Below are 18404 nucleotides of genomic sequence, written 5' to 3'. Positions count from 1 at the left end.
CAGATAATTACTGACATGAGTTAGTTTTATTAGGTGTGGACAGATGGCTCAGCTGGGATGGCTTGAATGGCTCTGAGCACTATGGGACTCAACTGCTGTGGTCATAAGTCCCCTAGAACTTAGAACCACTTAAACCTAACTAACCCAAGGACAGCACACAACACCCAGCCATCACGAGGCAGAGAAAATCCCTGACCCCGCCGGGAATCGAACCCGGGAGCACATCTTCCTTGATTTAAATACCACTAAAGTATTAACACTAGCACATTCAGACAGCTACTAATATGTGAGAAATACTAGCAGTTGGTGAATATTTTGGATCTTCTTAAGGGAATTGCATATTTCACACATCCCAAGGCAAAAAAAAAAAAAAAAAAAAAAAAAAAAAACTCTGTGGAAACAGGGTATACCTATATTAGTTGATTTATTGTACAAAATAAAAATAATATACATGCTACTTTATTTTTGCACATCATGCCATTCAGATGTGACCTTACCCAATGATCTGTGTATTTGTTGCAGTGTTGTAAGTTTTGATTCATGAACACAGAAATCCTGCGACAAGACCCAACCAGGCACCCAGTCTTTACTTGCCACAAAATGGATATTATTTGAATTCTTAAAAAGGAAATGAAAACTATTTTTTACAACTGCTAGATAATTTCGAACTATGCCACATCACGATTCTAATGTATGAGTTTGCATTTTGCATGCAACACTATTAACCCAGTCATACAAAAATTTGTCACAATCCAAGCAGCTCACAACTTCAGTGGTTTGTGATTCTTGGCTTTCTTCCCTGAAGTTCATACAGGGCAATGTAACCACACAAGTTGCACAAAACAGGATCTGCTGGATTAAGGTTTTGAGTAAGGATGCATGGGGAATTTGTGTAGCTTTATTTTTGCAGTTCTGGCTGTGAAAAGTAAAGGTGCATATCTCAGTCTGGCACATAGGTTCAACTCACCATGAAAACCATAATCAGAAAAGATTCTGACCAATGAAAATTTTAATCAAGAAATGCATGTTTAATTCATGTTTAACTAAACATCCTCCTGAGATTTTCCCAGGAGTCTTCCTATAAAGTTTGTCATGAATTTTCAGTTTACAAACTCTTTTTCAGTAAAACAGAACCTATTCACATATTACCTATTTTAAAATAACTGATAATTCACATCTTCCATGAATGGCTCTGAGCACTATGGGACTCAACTGCTGTGGTCATAAGTCCCCTAGAACTTAGAACCACTTAAACCTAACTAACCTAAGGACAGCACACAACACCCAGCCATCACGAGGCAGAGAAAATCCCTGACCCCGCCGGGAATCGAACCCGGGAGCACATCTTCCTTGATTTAAATACCACTAAAGTATTAACACTAGCACATTCAGACAGCTACTAATATGTGAGAAATACTAGCAGTTGGTGAATATTTTGGATCTTCTTAAGGGAATTGCATATTTCACACATCCCAAGGGGGGGGGGGGGGGGGGGGGGGGGGGGAAAAAACCAGTGGAAACAGGGTATACCTAAATTAGTTGATTTATTGTACAAAATAAAAATAATATACATGCTACTTTATTTTTGCACATCATGCCATTCAGATGTGACCTTACCCAATGATCTGTGTATTTGTTGCAGTGTTGTAAGTTTTGATTCCAAGTCTTTGATCTGTGAAATGAAATAAAAAGAACATGAGGGTGAATAAGCTTACTTAGCAAGCAATGAAAAAAAAATTCAAAAATTGCAGTGCTATATGAGCCACAAATTTGCTTATGAAAGTGCACATTAAGCAGAGTATGAGCACTACAAAAAAGTAGGCACAAACAAGAGAAGAATTTCACACTTCATTTCAGATTAAAAGGATGGTAACAAATTACTAATCTTCTTCAACACAAATACTTGATTTCAGTGGTCATACTTCATTTTGGCAATTCTGTTTAACAGTCAATCACAGTAAATTTGTAGGTTTTGAAATTTTCAAAAATTCTCCACTGAGGTAAACATGGAACACAGCAAAAGGATAAGGTCTGTCCGAACTGCTCCAATTATTTCTCATTTGGCAGTATGTAAGCAGACATCTGTTCCATGCCACAAATGCTCTGCATGGCAAAGAAAGTACCTGGAAGGGGAGGAGGAAACAAAATGAAACTACACAGGTTCAAAGGGTATGTGCTGTTATTTCACTGATTACAAAATCAAGTCAAATTGGCAAAGAATTTGGCAGTATGAGCCCGCTCATTAGTATCCCTCTGACCTGGATTTGTGCACTGTTTCAATTTGGAAAGGTGTTATAAAGCCATTTTCCTGCAACAAGCTGGCCCACAACTGTTGTAAGTGGTCCTTCATATCCCTGAAAGTGCTACTGAATGGAGCTGACATCCAAACTGGTCCCACATGCGTTCTACTGGTGACAGATCTGGGGAACTTACTGGCAATCAGAGTACCTCAACATCACACAGACAGTTCACAGCATCACGTGCCATATGTGGATCAGCACTGTTCTGTTGAAAGATGGCACCATGATCATGTCACATAAAAGGTAACACGAGGATGCTAGATATCTGTTTGTACCATTGTGCCATCAGAGTTCCCTCAATCATTACCCACCACGACCTGAAGTGATACTCGATGGCTACCCAACACCATGATACCAGGACTAACACTACTGTGTTTCTCTGCAGGTCGCCACCTTACTCATTGATGATGGTCATCCAGGGCAGTGCAGAACCGCAATTCATCACTGAACACAATGCAGTGCCATTCATCAGCAGTCCATGCTTCCTTGGCACATTAGCACTCTAAATGCAGCCATTTGTGTTGTTGTGTTAAGGCTAGCCTAGATGTGTGACTGTAATTGCCTAGTCTGGCTGTTGCTATTCTTTCACCTCTGAAATAGCAGGTGCAGAGTCAAGGGGTTACAACGTGTGTGGTGCACAATAGAGTGATCCTCCCTTGTGATGGTCAGATGTGGTCAACTGAAATTTTGATAAAAAATATGCCACCTGTCGCATTCCTATGCAGTCCAATACTGGGCCACTATCACACCAGAATGTCCCACAAATTTAGATACTGCACTATTTGACCAGCCAGCCAAATGGCGACCGAAAATGAGGTCCCTTTCAAACTGTGTCTCATGTGAGGATGCAGCCTGTGTCCTTCACAGTGATCACTCAACATCTGTGACTGTTCACAAACCTGATAAGCTGAGATGACAAAAGTCATGAGACGCCTCCTAACATCAAGTCAGACCTCTTTTTGACCAGTAACTCAACAGGGCACAGATTCAACAAGTCATTCAAAGTCCCCTGCAGAAATCCTGAGCCACACTGCCTCCATAGTCATCCATAATTGCAAAAGTGTTGCCAGTGCAGGATTTTGTGCACAAACTGACCTCTCAATTGTCTCATAAATGTTCGATGAGATTCATGTTGAGTGATCTAGTTGGCCACATCATTTGTGCAAATTACCCAGAATGATCTTCAAGCCAATCACAAACAATTGTAGTCTTGTGACAAGGTGCATTGTCATCCGTAAAAATTCCATTGTTATTTGGGAACATGAAGTCCATGAATGGCTGCAAATGGTCTCCAAGTATAAGAATGTATCCATTTTCAGTCAATTATCAGTTCAGTAGGACCAGAGGGCAGTCCATTCAATGTAAATACAGCCCACATCTCAATGGAGCCACTGCTACCACTAGCTTGCACAGTGTGTGACAGAAAACTTGGATAAGTGGCTTCATGCGGCCTGCACCACACTCTAACCCTACCATCGGCTCTTACCAACTGAAATTGGGACTCATCTGACTAGGCCATAGTTTTCCAGTTGTCTAGGGCCAACCGATATGATCATGGGCCCAGGAGAGGCACTGCAGGCAATGTCATGCCATTAGCGAAGGCACTCACATCCATCACCTCTGCCATAGACCATTAACAGCAAATTTTGCCACACTGTCCTAACAGGTATGTGCATCATACATCCCACATTAACTTCTGCAGTTATGTCATGCAGTGTTGCTTGTCTATTAGCAGTGACAACTACATGCAAATGCTGCTGCTCTCAAGTGAAGTGTCAACCACCGTGTTGTCCATGCTGAGAGGTGATGCCAGAATTTCGTATTCTCGGCACACTCTTGACCCTGTGGATCCCTGAATACTGAATTCCCTAACAATTTCTGAAATGGAATGCCCTGTGCATCTAGCTCCATCTACTATTCCACATCCAAAGTCTTCATTCTCATCATGCAGTCATAATCACATTGGAAACCTTTTATCATGAATCACCTGAATATAAATGATAGCTCCACCAATGCATTGTCCTTTTATAACTAATGTACACGATACTACTGCCATCTGGATTTGTTCATATCACTATCCCGTGACAAATGTCAACTCAATGTATTCCCTACCAGACCTGATAACAACACCAAATGTAAACAAGACTAATGCACTCTGGTGTCCATTCTACCCATAACAGAGAGTTCCAACTCTAATCATTTACTTACCTGCTGACTGTGTGTGTGTGTGTGTGTGTGTGTGTGTGTGTGTGTGTGTGTGTGTGGAGGGGGCAGTTTTATCAGTACTTCACTTCTTTGTCAGGCACTGTATTTCACTGATCATAAAGAGTCTGACACTGTAGTGAAACTTCTGGACAAACTGAAACTGCGTGCTGAGCTACAGTTCACATACAGACTCTTGCGTTTAACAAGCAATGTTTTTCCGAAAATGGAACACGTTCTTGAAGAACTGAAGCTGTGAAGGCACAGCTGTGAAGGCATACTGTGAATCAAGCAAGCTCAGATAGCTTAGTCAGAAAGAGCACTGCACACGAAAGGCAAGGTTCAGGATTGGAGCTCCAGTCTGACACACAAGAAATGTTTAGCTGGTACCATCTACCAAATAAATAGGGATGGTACGCGACTACGTGACAAAGTAGAGAAAACATCATCTGAAGCTACAAGGTAATGACATTCCTTTGGTTGACAGATTGTCAACTTTCATTTATTACAGTCCCAATCACACTCTATGACACAGTCATAACTAGTAGACACTTGCATTCTGCCAATGTCTTAATAAGATTCCTCTAATTTTGTGCATTGATTTGTTACTGGAGGGGAGATGTCAATCTATTACTTCATGCCAGAAACAAAACAGTGATCAAACATTTACGTTAACTTAACGATGTCATAATACATCACAATAAATACCAAATATGAATGTGGATAGGAGTGATGACAAAACAAATGCATGTATTAATCCAACTTTTACCAGATACCAAGACTACTGTCTTTGCAAACATTAAAGCAAGAAGTGCCATACTACACGATTAGTCTGGTACACCCCCCCCCCCCCCCCCCCCCCACACACACACACACACAAATTACAAATTATTAACAATGGCATTCAATTACATGGAAACTAATGTTACCTATATATCTGAAATTACATTGGCAGACTCATGCACAAAAATGAAAATGAATTACCTTTTCAGCATGTTGTTCCTGCACTACAAGTGCTGCCTTGCTTTTATAACCATCTGCTGAAACAACTGCCTGCATTTTCTGTAATTCTGATGCAAGTTTCTTTTGCTTTTTGTTTATATGAAGCCACATTTTTTCAGTTATTTGGGTTTTCTGCAACAAAGTGGTTGAAGTCATAAACAAACAGAATAAACATACACTTAGAAAAATATCGACTAGGATGGTTAATAACTTTAAGTATAGATGTTAAAAGATTTTTAGATGTAGCCATCAAAATACTCCAATTGTCTGAGCTTTTCCACTGAAAATGTCACCATATCCCTGAAGCAATCTCTTGTTTGATATATACTCCTCCGTGCAAGAACTCACTGTGTGTGTGGGGGCAGGGGGGGGGGGGGGGGATTATACAGCATTAGTGATACACAGAAATGGGATTGCAAGTAAATATATTTGGGCAACATTACATGTGGCTGCGTGCCACAGACATTCCTCGTCACACAAGTGCAATGCATGTATCGGCAGGTTTGGTGTCTTGCCCAGGAGCACAGTGTCCTGTATATGGATGCGTACTAATTTAGAGTAGAGTGTGATTCTCACTGTACATTCATCTGGTGTACACCAAAGACAATATTGCAATTTAATGGATGAACTGTGATGTTGTTGACAAGCTGCCTGGATGTTGCTAGTGTGAAAAAGGAGCAGTATGGCAATACGTGTGTTTTCATCTGAAGTGGAAGGCTAGGAGGAATTAAACCAATATTTCCTAAACATAGTGTGAAGAATATCACCCTTAGGATTACCATTCTGTAACAACACATGGGTATATGGTGTATACTGACCTGGATTCTTACACACTGATGATATTAACAAATATACAGGGTTATTACAAATGATTGAAGCGATTTCACAGCTCTACAATAACTTTATTATTTGAGATATTTTCACAATGCTTTCCACACACATACAAAAACTCAAAAAGCTTTTTTAGGCATTCACAAATGTTCGATATGTGCCCCTTTAGTGATTCAGCAGACATCAAGCCGATAATCAAGTTCCTCCCACACTCGGCGCAGCATGTCCCCATCAACGAGTTCGAAAGCATCGTTGATGCGAGCTCGCAGTTCTGGCACGTTTCTTGGTAGAGGAGGTTTAAACACTGAATCTTTCACATAACCCCACAGAAAGAAATCGCATGGGGTTAAGTCGGGAGAGCGTGGAGGCCATGACATGAATTGCTGGTCATGATCTCCACCACGACCGATCCATCGGTTTTCCCCTTACAGAGGCATCCAGAAGCTTTAAACTGCGCATACCATCGCCGAATGGAATTAGCAGTTGGTGGATCTTTGTTGAACTTCGTCCTGAAGTGTTGTTGCACTGTTATGACTGACTGATGTGAGTGCATTTCAAGCACGACATATGCTTTCTCGGTTCCTGTCGCCATTTTGTCTCACTGCGCTCTCGAGCGCTCTGGCGGCAGAAACCTGAAGTGCGGCTTCAGCCGAACAAAACTTTATGAGTTTTTCTACGTATCTGTAGTGTGTCATGACCATATGTCAATGAATGGAGCTACAGTGAATTTATGAAATCGCTTCAATCATTTGTAATAGTCCTGTACATTCTTTCATCCAGTCTACCTTGCATTGAAGATAATTTCACACAACTTATTTCTGTTAATTTTGGCCATCAATTAGTATATTATTATCACAACATAATTTGTACAAACCTAAGCAACAATTATGAAAAACATATCTTAAAATAAAGAAGTACTACAGCAGAAAACACTGCAATATTACATTTATACAGGTGATGCAAAGCAACTGCACGTCACACAACAAGCAGCTCGGTAAATATGAAGTGGGGATCACAGGTAAGTCTGTGTACTGTATCATTACAGTGCACTTTGTTGTAAAAACATAGACATTAAGCACTTAGCAAATATTCAAGAAATAAATATTTGGTTTGTTATAAAAAAAGTTAGATAAATGTATATGTAATCGAACCATAAAACTTGAAATTTGTGACTCACTCAGCTGAGTTTCGTATGTGATGTGAGCACTTGCTGATGTGAGCACTCAGCTGATTTTATCAATAGACTGGGGGTTCTTCATCTTAGCAGTATAGACCTTCTAGTAAGTTTTGATGTGGTCTCACTTTTTACAAAAGTTCCTCTTGCAGATTCTTTGACACTGATTGGTAACATGTTTCCTGTTGATATCACTGCTTTGTTTAGGCACGCTCTTTCCTCAACTTATTTTATGTTTAATCAAGAATATTTTGAGCAGACTGTCTCCCTTGGTCGTCAACCTTTTTATGGAGGATTTTGAGGAGAGAGCGCTTGAATCAGCCGCCCTGAAACCAACAGTTTTTTGGAGGTATGTGGATGATACCTTCATTGTGTGGCCTCATGGAGGAAACAAATTAATGGAGTTTCTACATCACCTCATCTCCATTCATAGCAACATCTGGTTCACCATGGAAACAGAGAAAGATGGTTGTTTGCCTTTCTTGGATGTCCTGGTTCGAAGGAAGAATGATGGTTCCCTAGGGCATTCAGTATATCGGAAGCCCACTCATACTGATTTGTACCTGCAAACATCGAGTTGCCATCACCCATCACAAACCATGAGTGTGCTTAAAACACTTGTTCATAGAGCTCATACTGTTTCAGATCTAGAAAGCTTACCTCAAGAACTCGCCCTTCTAAAGACAGTATTCAACGAAAATAGGTATTCTATCTGGCAGATTAACAGGGCACTAACAGTTAAAACTAAGAAGCAGGAAGTGGATATAGAGGAGAACATGCCGGAACAATCTTTAGCTTTCCTTCCTTTCGTGGCAACACTTCAATTAAAATAGCAAGAATCCTCTGAAAATTTCAGGTAAAAGTGGTTTTCGACCCACCATCGAAGATTCCGGGCCTTGTGGGATCAGTAAAGGACAATCTGTTATTATGAAAGGCCAGAATTTACAAGATACCATGCCAATGTGGTATGGCTTATATACCGTGAAAGAACGCTGCACTGAACATCAATGTTACACCCGCCTTTTGCAGCCAAGCAAGTTCGCTATTGCTGAACATTGTATTTCCACTGGACATTCAATGGAATATGAGAAAACAATGATTTTGTACACAGCAACATCTTTCTGGGATTCCATTATTAAAGAATCCGTGAAAATATGCCTGGCGGAAAATCTATTGAACCGTGACAGCGGCTACCAACTGGACAGTGCATGGAATCCCATCATCTCCACAATTTGCTCAAATTGAAGACGACCGAGTGTGCCAACGGCGGTGGCAAACAGCAATGCAGAGAGTTCCGCTATTCCACCTGGGATGGCGCTGCGGGCAGGCAGTGTTGTCCATCTATCAAGTTTTCGACACATGCACAGAATAGTTACAGTGCACTATATATTGCGGAACGGAGGACATTTTCGCCAGCCTATGATCGCTCACCTGAAGATGACTGGCAGGTGCCCAGTTGAAATATCGTGCGAGGTATTGAACGACGACCGGCTGCAAGCCCGAAATTTGTTTGAACAGTCAATTCGCTGGGAAAGTTTTAAAATTCACATCAATACTAGCCCTCCCCCCCCCCCCCCCCCCCCCCCCCGATGACCTTGCCGTTGGTGGGGAGGCTTGGATGCCTCAACGATACAGATAGCTGTACCGTAGGTGCAACCACAACGGAGGGGTGTCTGTTGAGAGGCCAGACAAACATGTGGTTCCTGAAGAGGGGCAGCAGTCTTTTCAGTAGTTGCAGGGGCAACAGTCTGGATGATTGACTGATCTGGCCTTGTAACACTAACCAAAACGGCCTTGCTGTTGTGGTACTGCGAACGGCTGAAAGCAAGGGGAAACTACAACTGTAATTTTTCCCGAGGGCATGCAGCTTTACTGTATGGTTAAATGATGATGGCGTCCTCTTGGGTAAAATATTCCGGAGGTAAAATAGTCCCCCATTCGGAAATCCGGGCGGGGACTACTCAGGAGGATGTCGTTATCAGGAGAAAGAAAACTGGCATTCTACGGATGGGAGCATGGAATGTCAGATCCCTTAATCGGGCAGGTAGGTTAGAAAATTTAAAAAGGGAAATGGATAGGTTAAAGTTAGATACAGTGGGAATTAGTGAAGTTCGGTGGCAGGAGGAACAAGACTTCTGGTCAGGTGAATACAGGGTTATAAATACAAAATCAAATAGGGGTAATGAAGGAGCAGGTTTAATAATGAATAAAAATATAGGAGTGCGGGTAAGCTACTACAAACAGCATAGTGAACGCATTATTGTGGCCAAGATAGACACGAAGCCCACGCCTACTACAGTAGTACAAGTTTATATGCCAACTAGCTCTGCAGATGACGAAGAAATTGAAGAAATGTATGATGAGATAAAAGAAATTGAATAGGTAGTGAAGGGAGACGAAAATTTAATAGTCATGGGTGACTGGAATTCGACAGTAGGAAAAGGGAGAGAAGGAAACATAGTGGGTGAATATGGATTGGGGGTAAGAAATGAAAGAGGGAGCTGTCTGGTAGAATTTTGCACGGAACATAACTTAATCACAGCTAACACTTGGTTCAAGAATCATAAAAGAAGGTTGTATATATGGAAGAATCCTGGAGATACTAAAAGGTATCAGATAGATTATATAATGGTAAGACAGAGATTTAGGAACCAGGTTTTAAATTGTAAGACATTTCCAGGGGCAGATGTGGACTCTGACCACAATCTATTGGTTATGAACTGTAGATTAAAACGGAAGAAACTGCAAAAAGGTGGGAATTTAAGGAGATGGGACCTGGATAAACTGACTAAACCTGAGGTTGTACAGAGTTTCAGCGAGAGCGTAAGGGAACAATTGACAGGAATGGGGGAAAGAAATACAGTAGAAGACGAATGGGTAGCTCTGAGGGACGAAGTAGTGAAGGCAGCAGAAGATCAAGTAGGTAAAAAGATGAGGGCTAGTAGAAATCCTTGGGTAACAGAAGAAATATTGAATTTAATTGATGAAAGGAGAAAATATAAAAATGCAAAAATGAAGCAAGCAAAAAGGAATACAAACGTCTCAAAAAATGAGATCGACAGGAAATGCAAAATGGCTAAGCAGGGATGGCTAGAGGACAAATGTAAGGATGTAGAGGCTTATCTCACTAGGGGTAAGATAGATACAGCCTACAGGAAAATTAAAGAGAGCCACTTGTATGAATATCAAGAGCTCGCGATGTACTTGAGGACAATATTATGGAAATGGAAAAGGATGTAGATGAAGATGAAATGGGAGATACGATACTGCGTGAAGAGTTTGACAGAGCACTGAAAGACCTGAGTCGAAACAAGGTCTCAGGAGTAGACAACATTCCATTAGAACTACTGACGGCCTTGGGAGAGCCAGTCCTGACAAAACTCTACCATCTGGTGAGGAAGATGTATGAGACAGGCGAAGTACCCTCAGACTTCAAGAAGAATATGATAATTCAAATCCCAAAGAAAGCAGGTGTTGACAGATGTGAAAATTACCGAACTATCAGTTTAATAAGTCACAGCTGCAAAATACTAACACGAATTCTTTACAGACGAATGGAAAAACTGGTAGAAGCCGACCTCCAGGAAGATCAGTTTGGATTCCGTAGAAATGTTGGAACACGTGAGGCAATACTGACCTTACGACTTATCTTAGAAGGAAGAGTAAGGAAAGGCAAACCTACGTTTTTAGCATTTGTAGACTTAGAGAAAGCTTTTGACAATGTTGACTGGAATACTCTCTTTCAAATTCTAAAGGTGGCAGGTGTAAAATACAGGGAGCAAAAGGCTATTTACAATTTGTACAGAAACCAGATGGCAGTTATAAGAGTCGAGGGACATGAAAGGGAAGCAGTGGTTGGGAAGGGAGTAAGACAGGGTTGTAGCCTCTCCCCGATGTTATTCAATCTGTATATTGACCAAGCAGTAAAGGAAACAAAAGAAAAATTCGGAGTAGGTATTAAAATCCAGGGAGAAGAAATAAAAACTTTGAGGTTCGCCGACGACATTGTAATTCTGTCAGAGACAGAAAAAGGACTTGGAAGAGCAGTTGAACGGAATGGACAGTGTCTTGAAAGGAGGATATAAGATGTTCATCAACAAAAGCAAAATGAGGATAATGGAATGTAGTCGAATTAAGTCGGGTGATGCTGAGGGAATTGGATTAGGAAATGAGGCACTTAAAGTAGTAAAGGAGTTTTGCTATTACGGGAGCAAAATAACTGATGATGTTCAAAGTAGAGAGGATATAAAATGTAGACTGGCAATGGCAAGGGAAGCATTTCTGAAGAAGACAAATTTGTTTACATCGAGTATAGATTTAAGTGTCAGGAAGTCGTTTCTGAAAGTATTTGTATGGAGTGTAGCCATGTATGGAAGTGAAACATGGACAATAAATAGTTTGGACAAGAAGAGAATAGAAGCTTTCAAAATGTGGTGCTACAGAAGAATGTTGAAGATTAGATGGGTAGATCACGTAACTAATGAGGAGGTATTGAATAGGATTGGGGAGAAGAGAAGTTTGTGGCACAACTTGACTAGAAGAAGGGATCGGTTGGTAGGAGATGTCCTGAGGCATCAAGGGATCACAAATTTAGCACTGGAGGGTAAAAATCGTAGAGGGAGACCAAGAGATGAATACACTAAGCAGATTCATAAGGATGTAGGTTGCAGTAGGTACTGGGAGATGAAAGAGCTTGCACAGAATAGATTAGCATGGAGAGCTGCATCAAACCGGTCTCGGAACTGAGGACCACAACAACAACAACAATACTAGAACCTTCTGGGAGTTGAACCCTATACATTTGGAACTGTAGTCTTTCTTTAACTCGTTTAACAGAGGCATCTAACATATCTGTAACATCAAGAAATTTCAATTTCTGCATTTTGTAATTAAAATTTCGGTCTTACATTTACATAATAATGGCAAACTCTAAATGTGTAATTCAATGACTCATTGTTAAGTAAGTATAAAGTATACTCTTCTCAAAAAGACAAAACAAGTAATGCTAATGTAATACACATTACACAAAAATAAGTTTTTTATTTAAATTTTATAGCATAGTTAAAGTTCTAAATTTTCACTTTAGTTGCACTGTATCAGTAGAAGCAAAGAAATGATATTTCACTTATGTGAAATCTCATTAACCACATTTATATGTTACTGATGCCACAGAGCAAACTGAGCAGGAAACTTGAACTTTAACAAACACATGGTTACAGTAATTGAACTCATGCAAAACTGTCATACATATAAGAAACAGGACTGAGAAGTACAAGATACAGATGTAACTGTCAGTGAAGTACCTCTAAAATTACAAAAATGGAGGACTCTGGACTCAGACTTTCCTTGAGATAGGTCTCATGAAGTTTTAATGGGACAGCAATCCCTACTGTGACACTTGCACAGTCTCCCAGTGTAGCCACAACATCCTTTAACTTTTCATAAGTTACTTGCTCCTTATTGGATGAAGTCTCAATGTATACTGAAAAAAAAAGTAATCAAATCGTTACAATTAGCCACAAGTAACAGCCACTGAAAAAATAATGTGCCAAACGGAAAACAGAAACAAATACCATATTATGGCAGAGGGATGGGTGGGTGTGTGAGCGCATATGAAAGCGTGTTGGGAGATACCCTCCTCTAGCATTACCTTTCCTCAACAGAAGTAATCGATACCAAAAATATTTTTCCGAATTTTGAATAGGTTAATATTATCTCAGCCGTTTTTCTAAAAGAACTTCATATGATTTTTTACATGGTGTATTATATTTCAGGCTAAAATCCATACAAAGAAATTACTTTGTTTTCTTTGCCACAATCGATACCTATGAGCTCTGAATGTACAGTTAAAATAACTTTTCTTTTAGAAACATTAGAAATTACAAAATATTTGGCACACTTAAAATTTCTATTATTAATTACACAACCTGACACTAATTATTATGTTTATTTCTGGATTTATTTATAAAATAATGATATAAATTGGTGGAAATTAATTTGTCAAGAGAATTTGTAAACCCTTTGGAATATTGTTGTTACCACAGAATGAAGTAGTAGTGGGTATGCCTCTGGTGTGACTGGACATGTTTTTATTTTTTGGAAGGCCAATGTAATTTTCAGCTTTGTTGAAGTGGAAATTGTAAAGACAGTGAGACATAGAAAAATGTGAGAGAATAAAATTTTGAGTAAAAAATACAGTGCAGGATCACTTCAAAGTTATTATCAACTGGAACCACGAAAGATGAGTACAAAGTTTGTCGTAAATCTTACTCCTCTCAAAGCTTATTAAAAGAGTTAACTGTAAAGACAGTGATAATCAACAAATTATGTGGGAGAGGGGTAGATTACTGTGTGTAGGAAGGGAGGAATTTATCAGTGGCCAAATGTGGAGTATGTAGCTTCAATGATACAGGCATTCAAGAAACTAAGAAATAAGCTTTGATTCATGGCATGAAAATACAGACAAGGAGCGATGGCATATGGTAAAATTTCTTTCAGGCAGCTTTTCAGCAAACTGGAAAACTCTGAATTGAGTTTAACACTCATGTGGGAGAACAGAAAGCATAAACTCTCATCAGTAATGACCCCCCTTCCCCACCCTAACATCCCAGGCCCCTGGTGATGGTGGTGGTGGTGGTGCCAGCAGCGGCGAGGGGAGTAGTAGACACAGGATTAATTTACAAGGAAACAGAATTTCACAAAAAGCTCATGTCTTCAAAACCAAAATAATAAAGAACACAGTTTCTTTGGAAGATGCAACATAAGGTGAACTATTAGGTAATAAGACAGAAGCGCATAGTGAAAGTAAATCAGGAGGAATTAGAGAGTAAGAACTGAAGGATTACAAGGAAATGAACAAGTATGATAACTGAATGTGAATTAGATGTCTCAAAAATAACATCTTTCCATCTCTCCAGAAACTACCACATCTTCACCATATACAACAGACTACCTAATTTTCAATTTCAAGCCACTGATCTGACCTTAAAGCCCTAAATCCATACTGCTGAACATCATAAACAGATTGTGAGAAAATTCAAACAGTAATACCATAAACAACCTTTCATATTGACGAATAGTGATGAATATTTGTAATAGGGATACAGAAGAACATAAACACATGCTAAGCTGTGTACCTCACATTACTCAGCACTATCCCAGTCTAGAATTCATTAACCTATTCCTTCCACAGGACTATGCTCTGGAATGAGATCCATCCTAACTAATATTCTCCCACACTACCTAGAAAAACTTTTTGTTTTCCTCACAATCTCTGCAATATCCTGTTGACATCCTACACTCCTTCTGAAACTATTTTCTTGCCTTTTTGTTTTTATTCCTTGCCCTTGTAACCATGCCCAATGTAAAATTTATGTTACGCATCTGCCTATCAGTTTCTACACCAGCCTGGTTATTGGCAAGATATGTTCCACCAAAGAGAGAAACAAGTCATGTCATAGCACCAATTAATTTGTAAGAACTATCGAGCCTTGTACACTGGAACTTTCCAATACACGTGGAGAATACCGGGTGATCAAAAAGTCGGTATAAATTTGAAAACTGAATAAATCATGGAATAATGTAGATAGAGAGGTACAAATTGACACAAATGCTTGGAATGACATGGGGTTTTATTGGAACCAAAAAAATACAAAAGTTCAAAAAATGTCCGACAGATGGCACTTCATCTGGTCAGAATAGCAATAATTAGCATAACAAAGTAAGACAAAGCAAAGATGATGTTCTTTACAGGAAATGCTCAATATGTCCACCATCATTCCTCAACAATAGCTGTAGTCGAGGAATAATGTTGTGAACAGCACTGTAAAGCATGTCCGGAGTTATGGTGAGGCATTGGTGCCAGATGTTGTCTTTCAGCATCCCTAAGAGATGTCGGTCAATCACGATACACTTGCGACTTCAGGTAACCCCAAAGCCAATAATCGCACGGGCTGAGGTCTGGGGACCTGGGAGGCCAAGCATGATGAAAGTGGCGGCTGAGCACACGATTATCACCAAACGACGCGCGCAAGAGATCTTTCACGCATCTAGCTATATGGGGTAGAGCACCATCCTGCATAAACATTGTATGTTCCAGCAGGTGTTTATCAGCCAGGCTGGGGACATATCGGCGTACCTCTCACCCATCACGGTAGCAGTTACAAAACCAGAATGACGCATTTCCTTGAAGAAGAAAGGCCCGATAACGGTAGATATGGTAAATCCAACCCATACTGTGACTTTCTCGTTGTGCAATGGAGTTTCCACGACAGTTCTAGGATTTTCGGTAGCCCAAATTCTGCAGTTGTGGGCGTTGACAGACCCTCGGAGCGTGAAATGAGCTTCATCAGTCCACAACACGTTACTCAACCAATCATCATCTTCTGCCATCTTTTGAAATGCCCACACCGCAAATGCCCTCCACTTCACTAAATCGCCAGGTAACAGTTCATGATGCCGATGGATTTTGTATGGATAGCATCGTAGGGTATGCCTAAGTGCCAACCAAACAGTAGTGTATGGAATGCCGGTGCGACATGCGACTGCACGAGTGCTGACTTCCCCATGCATAGACGTACCAACTAAAATCTCCATTTCTTCCTGAACTGTCTCAGAAGCATTACGCCTTGTGCTCGGTCGGCCACTATGGGGTCTATCGTCTAAACAACCCGTGGCTTCAAACTTAGAAATCATTCACGCCACAGCTGCATTTGTCAATGGACCTTTACCCGTTCGAATCCCCTTCCTATGACGATAGGATCGTAACACTGAACTAGCACATTCCCCATTCTGATAATACAGTTTCACTAAAAATGCCTTTTCAGGTAACGTCAACATGCTGCGGCTTCTGGTACATCTGATTCTCTCTCTGATTTCAGCTCGTTTTATACACAATTGTCATGCGCAGTCACTGACATTTTGCTGTCCAGCGCCATGTCTGACTTTTCTTTTTGTTCTAATAAAACCTCATGTCATTCCAAGCATGTGTGCCAATTTTTACCTCTCTATTTACATTATTCCGTGGTTTATTAAGTTTTCAAATTTATACTGACTTTCTGATCACCCGGTATATTCTGGTAACACACACTGCCCATTTACAGAGCATGATCCGCAACACGATAGTTGTGAGCTTGCCTCTGTTTTACCATGTGTGCCATTTGAATTCTCCTTGTCAGTACCAGTTTTTCCCTGCACTCTGTTTCCTCCCCTTTTTGGCTTGTTTATTATATTCTTCCACTCAGCTCTGATTTGCCAATGACTCTCTCAGCCACTTCTATGTTCTCAGGTTTTCATGTATTATCTGTTACTGAATATTCATTCTCTCTTGTGTCCTGTCTAGTAGCTTTTCACTTAACTGCAATCCTGGCTGACCTTTCCTGAACTACTTTCCTGAACTACTTTTCTTACCATCCTTTACTTTGCTGCTAGAAAAAGGAGCACCGGGTTCCAGGCACTAGTAATTTTACGCTTGTTTAAATGTTTACATCAACTGGTGCTTGGTGGATAGTTTTTTCTCAACTCATAAGTACTTTAATCATATACAGATTAAATGACGAGTGGGTCTTTATCAATTTCTGAAAGAAAAAAAGAAAAAAGAAGCAGGGCAACAGACAGAAAAGGTGGAGGGGTGGAGTAAAATACTTAACTTTTTAAGCATCTTATTCATCCCAAAAAGACTATAAAAACCAGGTGAAAGTTTTCTATTCAGATATAATGTGACCTTCCAATCACTGTTCATATAATTAAGTGTTTACAAACAAAACTGAGTTTTTAAACAATTTTTTTTTCTTTTTTTTTTTTTTAATGATTTTAGTTTCAAAATTCTAAGCTCACATAAAGGAACAAATGTTCTATGCTGCACAACTACTCAGTGACTGAAAAACTTAAGATCCAACATGCAAGAATCTTACTCAAAAACTTAAATTCTCTAATGAAACTACAATAAATTATAATTAATAACTTGCACAGTATTATTCAAAAAAATGATGTATAACAATTTTGTTATACTGTCTGCATCTTACCTCACAATTAAAGTAAGTTGAACAGCCAAAGAATTATTTGATTTGTTTGTGGTGTAAACTGTCTATACTGCTCTAAAGTTGAAGTACTTTAGAGCATAACAATTCAAGGATGTATCTAAAGTAGGTGTTGTCCAGATACAGAGAGACACATTGCCTGAATATTCTATATGAGGAGAGATAACACTGTAACCAGAAACCATTAAAAACTGCAGAGAACAGATAAAATGTGTAAAAAAAAATGGGTAACTTATTAGGAACATCTTGACCCTGATAAATCTTGGCTTTTATGCAGTAGATTATACATTTATTTAATTGTATTACATTGTAACAACACAAGCTGGGCAAAATAAAACTACCTGACAAAAATAATGAAGCACCCAGGAGAGGAGGAGGCAGCGAAATGAATCGTCATAGGATCAGATTAAATGTGACTTTATTTCAGCGATTACACAATCAAACCAAATTGACAAAGAATTTCGCATGTGAGCTCACTTAGCAATATTACGTTGCACTCCTTCCGGCCCAGATACATGTACCGATTCAGTCAGGAAGGGTAAAACCTGTTGTATTCACTTCTGTGGCAATCTGGCCCACAACTGTTTTAACTGGTCCACGATACAGTGGTTACTGGCAATGGGACAGAACTGACATCTGAGTTGGTCTCAAACATGTTCTACAGAAGACAGAACTGGAGATATTCTTGGCCATGGGAGTATCTCAACATCATGCAGGAATTTCACAGAATATGTGTGACATGTGGGTGAACACTGTCCTGTTGAAAAATGGCACCATGGTACTGTCACACAAGAGATAACAAATGACAACAGAGGATGTCCATGATGTACTGTTGTGCTTTCAGTTCCCTCAATCGCA

General features: G+C 39.9%; 1 protein-coding gene across 6 annotated transcripts in view; it reads right to left on the bottom strand.

Moving 5' to 3' along the window:
* The window catches only part of LOC126483725 (valine--tRNA ligase-like), a 215685-nt gene that overhangs the window by 82453 nt on the left and 114828 nt on the right, over window positions 1-18404 (bottom strand). For 4 of the 6 annotated variants that reach the window (XM_050106834.1, XM_050106862.1, XM_050106871.1 and 1 more), the window contains exons 16-18: window positions 12813-12991; window positions 5487-5636; window positions 1618-1672 (exon numbers count right to left, since the gene is read on the bottom strand). In XM_050106834.1, coding sequence (XP_049962791.1) covers window positions 1618-1672; window positions 5487-5636; window positions 12813-12991 — 384 coding nt within the window. Of the gene's footprint in view, window positions 1-1525; window positions 1673-5486; window positions 5637-7512; window positions 8073-12812; window positions 12992-18404 lie in introns of those variants that run through there. The other 2 variants (XM_050106843.1, XR_007587771.1) reach the window with 2 other exon arrangements.

This window comes from Schistocerca serialis, chromosome 1 (genome assembly GCF_023864345.2).
Source record: "Schistocerca serialis cubense isolate TAMUIC-IGC-003099 chromosome 1, iqSchSeri2.2, whole genome shotgun sequence".
NCBI classification, from domain to species: domain Eukaryota; kingdom Metazoa; phylum Arthropoda; class Insecta; order Orthoptera; family Acrididae; genus Schistocerca; species Schistocerca serialis.
Note: the sequence above shows the minus strand (reverse complement) of the source record. Positions and strands in the feature narration are given on the sequence as shown.